The sequence below is a fragment of the Ahaetulla prasina genome, chromosome 17, assembly GCF_028640845.1.
Source record: "Ahaetulla prasina isolate Xishuangbanna chromosome 17, ASM2864084v1, whole genome shotgun sequence".
Classification (NCBI taxonomy): domain Eukaryota; kingdom Metazoa; phylum Chordata; class Lepidosauria; order Squamata; family Colubridae; genus Ahaetulla; species Ahaetulla prasina.
In genome coordinates, this window is record NC_080555.1 from 7702407 (window position 1) to 7712644 (window position 10238).

A 10238-nucleotide genomic window follows, 5' to 3' on the forward strand; every position below is an offset into this window, starting at 1 on the left:
CTCAAAAGTTCCGTTACTGGTTCTCCAGAACCTGTCAGAACCTGCTGGATTTCCCCCCTGTCTTGAGCCCTTCCAGGCCTGCAAGCACGGCCCCTTGCAATGAACATCCATTCAATTTTGCGGTTACTAAGATTGTTGGCTGAGCAGGGACAAAAACAGCCATGAAATGACCGAAGCCTGGGAAATGGGCCCCACGTCGGTCAACAAGAGTGCAGAGTTTACCACCAGCTTATCAAGTACTTGTGAGCTGAGCACAAGGAAACAACAACCGACAACTTAAGAGCCGGCTATCCACACCCCAATCAACAACTAAAAAGCCACGCACAACAAGCACCACATTAATGCTACACACTGAATAGCCCAAAGCACACATTCTACTTTAAGAGAAGTTCCATGAGGAGGGGCTCCAGCACCAGTCCGAAAGCTCGGAAGACTAAACTTCTGGTCCTTGTAACCCAAGGGTGTCAAACTCAAGACCCCGGGGCCTGGATCCGGCCCATGGGGTGCTTTGAACTTGCCTGCAGAAGTTGCGAATGCTCCAACACTGGAAATTTTTAAGAAGATGTTGGATAGCCGTTGGATAGTCTGAACTGGTGTAGGGTTTCCTGCCTGGACAGGGGGTTATTATTATTATTATTATTATTATTATTATTTGAATTTATATCCCGCCCTTCTCCGAAGACTCAGGGCGGCTTACACTGTGTTAAGCAATAGTCTTCATCCATTTGTATATTATATACAAAGTCAACTTATTGACTTATCAACCCCCAACAATCTGGGTCCTCATTTTACCTACCTTATAAAGGATGGAAGGCTGAGTCAACCTTGGACCTGGTGGGGCTTGAACCTGCAGTAATTGCAGGCAGCTGCTTGGGTTGGACTAGAAGACCTCCAAGGTCCCTTCCAACTCTGTTGTTCTATTCTATTCTAGATCTGGCCCACGGGGGCCACCCTGGAAACAGCAAAGGACTGGCCTGCGGTGCCTCTGCCAGCGAAAGCAGAGCTCGCGAGGGCCACGTCTGGCTCTCCTGAGCTATGTTTTCGCCGGCAGAGGGTTGCAGGAGACGGTCGCAGCCGAAAACGGAGCTCGGGAGCCCATTTTGTCAGCTCGGGAGCCCTCAGGCCACCGCAGGTGCCCCCGACACGAGTGATGTCGACCCAGCCTGGCCCCCACCCCGAGGTCAAACACAACCCTGACGCGGCCCTCAACTCGAAATCAAGTTCGACACCCCTGCCGTAACCGATCCAGATCGGATCTCTGAGCAGAACGATCGGGCCCAAAAGAGAGAAACGTGGCAAGAGGCAACCCGGCAAGTCAAACGCAGGGAGAAAAACAACCCGAACGTAGAAAGAGAGAGGGGGAAAAAAAAACGTGTCTCACCACCGGTAGAGGACGGAGTTCAGAAAAGTGAAAAGTAGCAAGGGCAACTGAGAAAGGAGGGTCAGCCAGTTACTGAAGCTGAATTCGTCTTCGCAGGCGGACACCGGCTGAGGGTTCAAGGCTGTCTGATTCTCAGCTGTTTGGTTCTCACCGGCTGGGGGTTCGAGGCTGCCTGATTTCCATCTGGCAGAGCAATTCCCCGTCAGCCTGGTCTCGAAATACTGGCGGGAGAGAAAGCGTTGGATTAGAAACATTCAAAGGATGTGCTGCGTGTCACAGCGTCCATTGTGCGGTGTCGCTGTTCCTTAGACCTCCATGGGCCCCGAGGATGTAACAAGGATTAACTAGGTTTAACAGACCTAGTTTGATTACCTTCCTGACCCCTTCCTCCCAGCAAAACAAACGTAATTAGGAAAAAAAAAGGAGTAATTGGGTGGAAAAAGCCCTAAGGCAGGGGTGAAATGCTCCCAGTTCGGACTGGATCGCCCGATGGAGAAAGCCCGATTCACTTTCTCACTTAGGGGCCTCTGGTGGCTCAGACTGCTAAGACAGTCTGTTATTAACACAGCTGCTTGCAATTACTGCAGGTTCAAGTCCCACCAAGCCCAAGGTTGACTCAGCCTTCCATCCTTTATAAGGTAGGTAAAATGAGGACCCAGATTGTTGGGGGCAATAAAAGTTGACTTTGTATATAATATACAAATGGATGAAGACTATTGCTAACATAGTGTAAGCCGCCCTGAGTCTTCGGAGAAGGGCAGGATATAAATGCAAATTAAAAAAAACAAAAAACTTAACAACCGTGTCACTAACTTATCCGCTGCAGAGATTCACTTAAACAACCGTGGCAAGAAAGGTTGCCAAACGGGGCAAAACTCACTTAACAGCTGTCTCACTTAGTGACAGAAAGACTGGGCTCAATCATGGCCGTCAGTTGAGGACGACCTGTAATTGTCACTAAACGAGGATCAGAAGGCCAAAAAAAATAAAAAAGAGGACATACATAAAGCGGAGCGTCTCAACCCCCTCCGATGGCCCAGGACCGTCTTCCGAACGAAGGACTCACCGGAATGGCTGTGATGAAAAAATTCCAAGGAAGTAGAGTTCCTAAGCCCAGGAGAAAAAATATAACTCCCACACAGTGGAACCTGGAAGGAGAGATGCCCAATCAGATCACTGGATGTTGACTCTACCCACTGCACCACACAGCCTCGTCCAGCTGGATTCCCACACACCAAGCTAGAAACCGCCGTTTGCAAACGACCGTCGGCCGACGGATGGTTCTGATTGCAGTGTGACCCCAATGAACCATGGTTACGATGGGCCTTAATGTGTAAACCCACACACATGGCACTATTTGTCCCAGTAGCCAGCATTATTGGATTATTGAATTATTGGAATAGAATTCTGGATTGGATTGGATTGGATTGGATTGGATTGGATTGGATTGGATTGGATTGGATTGGATTGGATTGGGTTGGGTTGGGTTGGGTTGGATTGGGTTGGGTTGGGTTGGAATGAACAGAACAGAATAAGAAAATAGAATAGAATAGGATTCTGAATAGAGTAGAGTAGAGTAAAGTAGAGTAAAAGAGAAGAGAATTCTAGAATAGAAGAGACAAAAGAGGAGAGGAGAGGAGAGGAGAGGAGAGGAGAGGAGAGAAGAGAAGAGAAGAGAGAATTCTGAATAGAAGAGAAGAAAATTCTGAATAAAAGAGAAGAGAAGAGAAGAGAAGAAGAGAAAGGAGAGGGAAGAGAAGAGAAGAGAGAAGAGAATTCTGAATAAAAGAGAAGAGAAGAGAAGAGAAGAGAAGAGAAGAGAAGAGAAGAGAAGAGAAGAGAAGAGAAGAGAATTCTGAATAAAAGAGAAGAGAAGAGAAGAGAGAATTTGAATAGAAGAGAAGAAAATTCTGAATAAAAGAGAAGAGAAGAGAAGAGAAGAGAAGAGAAGAGAAAGGAGAGGGAAGAGAAGAAGAGAGAAGAGAATTCTGAATAGAAAAGTAGAGAAGAGAAGAGAGAGAGAAGAGAAGAGAAGAGAAGAGAAGAGAAGAGAGAAGAGAATTCTGAATAAAAGAGAAGAGAAGAGAAGAGAGAATTCTGAATAGAAGAGAATTCTGAATAAAAGAGAAGAGAAGAGAAGAGAAGAGAAGAGAAGAGAAGAGAAGAGAAGAGAAGAGAAGAGAAGAGAAAAGAGAGGGAAGAGAAGAGGAGAGAGAAGAGAATTCTGAATAGAAAAGTAGAGAAGAGAAGAGAATTCTGAATAGAAAAGTAGAGAAGAGAAGAGAATTCTGAATAGAAAAGTAGAGAAGAGAAGAGAATTCTGAATAGAAGAGAATTCTGAATAAAAGAGAAGAGAAGAGAAGAGAAGAGAAAGGAGAGGGAAGAGAAGAAAAGAAGAGCATATACTCTCAGTGTATATACAAACAACAGAGTGATAGATCATAAATCATAAAATACAAACAACGGAGTGGATGAATCATAACATACTAACAGGAATAGTTAATACAGTCCTAATACAGTAGGAAAGATGAGAATAGTAACACAGCCCTACCAGGTGGGTAAATTTCCTTAGGCACCAGACTGCTGTGTGAGTTAGGTGTTTAGTGGTGTTGCAGAACTTTATAGGAATTTTAGGGGCAGATTCTCACTCCCCAGAATTGAGTTCCTTCAATGGCAGGGTCTGAAATCCATATCTGAAATCTCATCCGTTATTTATCTCATCCGTTAGCCAGGTTCCCACAAACCGAAACTAAGCAATCTGCACCAGTGGTGGGTTTCATTTTTTTTTTTTGCTACCGGTTCTGTGGGCGTGGCTTAGTGGGTGTGGCATGGCATGGTGGGTGTGGCAAGGGAAGGTTACTGCAAAATCTCCATCCCCTCCCCATCAGCTGGGACTTGGGAGGCAGAGAATAGATGAGGGCAGGGCCAGTCAGAATTTTTACTACCGGTTCTCCGAACTACTCAAAATTTCTGCTACTGGTTCTCCAGAACTGGTCAGAACCTGCTGAAACCCATCTGATCGGAATGGAATGGGGATTTTGCAGTAACCTTTCCCTGGATTGGGGAGGGAATGGAGATTTTACAGTATCCTTCCCCTGCCACACTCACCAAGCCACACCCACCAAGCCATGCCACGCCCACTAAGCCACACCCACAGAACCGGTAGTAAAAAAATTGAAACCCACCACTTAGATAGATAAGAAAGAAAGAAAGAAAGAAAGAAAGAAAGAAAGAAAGAAAGAAAGAAAGAAAGAAGATAGATAGATACATAGATAGATAGAAAGAAAGAAAGAAAGAAGATAGATAGATGATAGATAGATAACCAATAGATAGAAAGATATAGATAGATACCAATCAGTAAGAAAGAAAGTTAGATATAGATGGGTAGATAGATATGATAGAAAGGAAGGAAGGAAGGAAGGAAGGAAGGAAGGAAGGAAGGAAGGAAGGAAGGAAGGAAGGAAGGAAGGAAGGAAGAAAAAAGAAAGAAAGAAAGAAAGAAAGAAAGAAAGAAAGAAAGAAAGAAAGAAAGAAAGAAAAGAAAGATATAGACCAGCAGTTCTCAACCTGTGGGTTGCGACCTCTTTAGGGGTCCAATGACGATTTGCCAGGGGTCGCCTAAGACCATCGGAAATATGGGAAGTATACTTGCGAGTCGAAGAATCGCTGTTGTGATTCGTCCTGCCTCCTCTCCTCAGCTGGGCCCTTCCCGTCTCCAACCAGGCCTGTTATCAGACTCCGAGTCTGATAATGAAGATGAACGGCCTGTCATGCCTCCAGCCCCCGGCCCTGGCCCCATGCCCGGAGACGATTCCAGGAGTGAGTAGCCCAATAAATCTCACTCATACAGTGTGTATTCCTTTGGCTCAGCCATCAGAGCAGGAAGCCAGCCAGGTATTGGAATTGCTCGGGCCTACTCCTTCTGACTCCTCCCTTTCCCAGACAGCAGATCCAGCTGAAGACAATTCACAGTGGGAGGATCCTCGCTTCCGGAGATCTGAGAGGTGACGCCAGCAGAAGGAAGGGAGGGGCAGGCCTGGATAAATGCTGAGTCATGGAGCCACACCCCACAGCCTATATAAAGGACCTGCTTTTGGCCTTCCAACCTTGAGTCAAGCAAAGTCTTATCGAGTTTGCTGGTACCGGACCCTATCGCTGAAGTCACAACTTGGACTCCTGCCTGCCCTGATAAACCTCGAAGGAACTTGGCAAGCTGCAGAGGCTTCGTTGCCAAGTTTGTCACGGACTTCCTTGACTCGTTCGTCGGAGTGGGGGGGTGGGACACGACAATCGCGCTCCAATGGTTGACTCCACAAGCCAGCTGCAGGCTCTTCAAATCGCTAGCCGAATTCGGCTTCAGGCGCGATGAATTAAAAAAGAGAGAAATCTTTGCTCTGATGTCTCCCTCTCAAGCCAGCTGCAATCACTCCCAATCGCTAGCCTCATCTGGCTTCAGGCGCCATAAACTTAATAAGGGAGGAGCAGGGGTGAAATCTAAAAATTTTCCCTACCGGTTCTGTGGGCGTGGCTTAATTGGTGGGCGTGGCTTGGTGGTCAGATGACTGAGTGGGCATGGCCAATAACAATAAATAATAAGAATAATAAACAAAGTATAAAAAACAATAAGAGGTATCAAAAACCAACTTTCACACTTTACATACACACAACTCTCTCTCTCTCCCACACACACACACACACACAAAATGCCATATACAGCTTTCTGAGATTTTGTGTGTTTGTGTGGTTAGAGTGAAACACTACAGAAACACATCAAATCTCAGAAAGCTGCACAAAAATTTTATTTTATTATTTTATTTTATTTTATTGTGGACTTCAAATCCCAGAGTTCCTCAGCCAGCAAAGCAGGAGGTCAAAGCAAGCTTTTTTCTTTTTCTTCAGTAGCTGAAGAAAACATGCCGTTGCCAGTCGGAAAGGAGCAGTAATTATAGGTAAGTGAGGAGGGGGAATTGGCTGGGCTTGGGTGGGGGCTCTTGTAAGTGGGGGCTGTTAAAAAGTGAGTTTAAAAGCCTGTGAGGATCAGGAAACTCCTCTAGGATCGCCAGAGGAGCCTTTTAAAACCTCGTTTTTTTCTTTTTCTTCAGTAGCTGAAGAAAACATGCCGTTGCCAGTCGGAAAGGAGCAGTAATTATAGGTAAGTGAGGAGGGGGAATTGGCTGGGCTTGGGTGGGGGCTCTTGTAAGTGGGGGCTGTTAAAAAGTGAGTTTAAAAGCCTGTGAGGATCAGGAAACTCCTCTGGGATCGCCAGAGGAGGCTTTTAAAACCTCGGGTTTTTTTCTTTTTTCTTTTCCCCTTCGGCTGAAGAGGGTTTTTTTAAAAAAACTTTAAAAGTGTTCTGATGATCTCTGCTCAGCCCCGCGATCATCAGAGGTTTTTTTTTTTTTTAACTTTTCAAGGCATGTTTCAGCTGAAGAAAAACTTTTAAAAGTTTAAAAAAAAAGCCTCTGCTGATGGTGCGGCTCAGCAGAGGCAGGGGGGCGGGCCCAGGGATTTTTGCTACGGGTCCTCCGAACCAGCAGCCGCCATCGCTACCTAATCGGGGGGAGCCGGTGCGAACCGGGAGCATTTCACCCCTGGGGAGGAGTCTCCGCTTTAATGCCTCCGTCCTCAAGGCAATCGCAAGCAGTTCAGATCGCTAGCCAATACGGCTTCAGGCGCGATAAATTCAAAACGAAAATAATTTGACGGTTGGGGTCGCCACATCGTGGGGAATCGTATTAAAGGGGTTGCAGCACTATAAATAATAAATAAATAAATAAATAAATAAAGGTTGAGAACCACTGATATAGACAGACAGATAGAAAGAAGAGTAGATAGATAGATAGATAGATAGATAGATAGATAGATAGATAGATAGATAGATAGATAGATAGAAGATAGATAGTTAGATAGATAGATAGTTAGATAGATAGATAGATAGATAGATAGATAGATAGATAGATAGATAGAAGATAGATAGATAGATAGATAGATAGATAGATAGATAGATAGATAGATAGTTAGATAGATAGATAGTTAGATAGATAGATAGATAGATAGATAGATAGATAGATAGATAGATAGATGATAGATGGATAGTTAGATAGATAGATAGATAGATAGATAGATAGATAGATAGATAGATAGATAGATAGATAGATAGATAGATAGATAGATAGATAGATAGATAGATAGATAGATAGATAGATAGTTAGATAGATAGATAGATAGATAGATAGATAGATAGATAGATAGATAGATAGATAGATAGATAGATAGATAAGATAGAAAGACAGACAGACAGACAGGAGACATAGAGAGAGAGAGAGACAGGCGAAGGACTCAAATCATGGTTACATAATGCCTTGTTTAAGGCCACATGATGCCTCGCTTATCAACTGCACCATTTAATGGCAAATGTCCTCATTTCTCCTTGTCCATCAAGGACTCCCTTTGTGTGTGTTTGTGCGTGTGAACACACACACACACCCCTGCAAAGAACACCTAAAGACCTCGAGTGACAGTGTTGGCTTCAGCTTACAGTCCATATTTCATCCATGGGTGGGGTTTGAAGGAAATTCGCCAGGGGATGCATGAACGGCAGCAAAGAAAACCCCACAGAAATGTTGTCACTTGACGCAAAAGCCAGACCGCTTTCTTTTTTTTAAAAAAATAAAATAAAATACCATAAAAAGGAAAGCTCAAACGATCTCGCCTAGAGGAGTTGGATATTGTGAAGTCATTAGTCAAATATTACTCATCGGCTGGTTGAGGTCAAATGCTGCGTATTTACCAAAAAAAAAATTAAAAAATGTTTTTAAATGTCCTCAAAAAAGCAGAGGTTTTTTTCCTCCTGATTCATTCGGCGGGAAGGGGAAAAATGTGGCCTTTATTTATTTCTAGACCTGAAAATGCACTTTGCAGAAGTCCTGGCAGGACATTCATTGGGAAGGCAGAAGGGGCTAGATAAGAAATCCTTGCAAAATCTGAAGATTTAAGAGTTTGCATCCTCGTCCTGCTAGCAAAAACACTCTACATATGCTCAGAGGCACACCCTCCCTATTTTAAGCACACAAAGGATTGTCTCAGAGCTGCTAAAATTCCTTTCCATCAATGGTGGATGATGTTGATTTCAGGTTTCTAGGAAATTAACCCCAAATAGAGCCTGGAGGATCGATTTTTGCATCCTAAGATTTTTTCCAAGCACATCATGTCCTGGACCGGCCGTTAAGAGCACCATACGTTAAAGGAAACATACAAATTGCAACTTACACGTCTTTGGGTTTTTCCTGCGGACCCATGATTAACCAATTCTCTGAAGTGTCAGCGGGAAACTAGTACAGTTCCTCTTCCTTCAAACCACAGCTGGATCTGGTATGTAACAGAAAATTATTTAAAGAGAAATTCAGCAGAACGTCTCCCATCAGCCAAAGCCAACCGTAGAATCACAAGGCTACAAGGAGGTTGGAGGTCTTCTGCTCAGGCAGGAGATCTAATGCCATCCCAGACAAATAGCTGTCCAATTTTTTCTTCAAAAAGGATTTTTTTTAAAAAACACACAAATATTTGTAATATCCCACCTTTATTATTTTTACGGATAACTCAAGGCAAGAGATGGATCGGTAGGTAGGTAGGTAGGTAGATAGATTGATAGAATAGAGATAGATAGATAGATAGATAGATGAGTAGATAGATGGATGGATGGATGGATAGATAGATAGATAGATAGATAGATAGATAGATATAGATAGACAGAAGGATAGATAGATAGATAGATAGATAGATAGATAGATAGATAGATAGATAGATAGATAGATAGATAGATAGATAGACAGACAGACAGACAGACAGATAGACAGACAGAAGAGTAGATAGAGATAGATAAATAGATAGATAGATAGATAGATAGATAGATAGATAGATAGATAGATAGAAGAGTTGATAGAGATAGATAGACAGACAGAAGAGGATAGATAGATAGATAGATAGATAGACAGACAGACAGATAGATAGATAGATAGATAGATAGATAGATAGATAGAAGAGTAGAGATAGAGAGATATAGATAGATTGATAGAGATAGATAGATGAGTAGATAGAGATAGAAAGATAGATAGATAGATAGATGTTGATAGAGATAGATAGATAGAAGAGGATAGATAGATAGATAGATAGATAGATAGATAGATAGATAGATAGATAGATAGATGACAGACAGACAGACAGACAGATAATGACAGAGAGATAGATAGAGATAAATAGATAGATAGATAGATAGATAGATAGATAGATAGATAGATAGATAGATAGATAGAAGAGTTGATAGAGATAGATAGACAGACAGAAGAGGATAGATAGATAGATAGATAGATAGACAGACAGACAGATAGATAGATAGATAGATAGATAGATAGATAGATAGAAGAGTAGAGATAGAGAGATAGAGATAGAAAGATAGATAGATAGATAGATGTTGATAGAGATAGATAGATAGAAGAGGATAGATAGATAGATAGATAGATAGATAGATAGATAGATAGATAGATAGATAGATAGATAGAAGAGTAGATATCGATAGATAGATTGATAGAGATAGATAGATGAGTAGATAGAGATAGAAAGAAAGATAGATAGATGAGTTGATAGAGATAGATAGATAGACAGACAGAAGAGGATAGATAGATAGATAGAAAATAGAAGAGGAGGTAGATAGATAGGAGAGAGAGAGAAAGAGAGAGAGAAAATCAACACACCTTCCTCCTATTTTTCCCCACAATAACAACTCTGTGAGATGCGTTGGGCGGAGTGAGATTGACTGGTCCAAAGTCATCCAACCAGTTTCCATGCCTAAGGCAGGACT

The 10238-nt window shown here is 42.7% G+C and overlaps 1 protein-coding gene across 7 annotated transcripts in view; it reads right to left on the minus strand.

Annotated features, from left to right (window-relative positions):
* Positions 1-10238, minus strand: part of SLC29A2 (solute carrier family 29 member 2) — a 29162-nt gene that overhangs the window by 14865 nt on the left and 4059 nt on the right. For 4 of the 7 annotated variants that reach the window (XM_058160379.1, XM_058160378.1, XM_058160380.1 and 1 more), the window contains exons 2-4: positions 8651-8749; positions 2448-2529; positions 1382-1602 (exon numbers count right to left, since the gene is read on the minus strand). In XM_058160379.1, coding sequence (XP_058016362.1) covers positions 1382-1602; positions 2448-2529; positions 8651-8679 — 332 coding nt within the window. In that variant the 5' untranslated portion in view covers positions 8680-8749. Of the gene's footprint in view, positions 1-1381; positions 1603-2447; positions 2530-8650; positions 8750-8958; positions 9174-10131; positions 10237-10238 lie in introns of those variants that run through there. The other 3 variants (XM_058160382.1, XM_058160383.1, XM_058160377.1) reach the window with 3 other exon arrangements.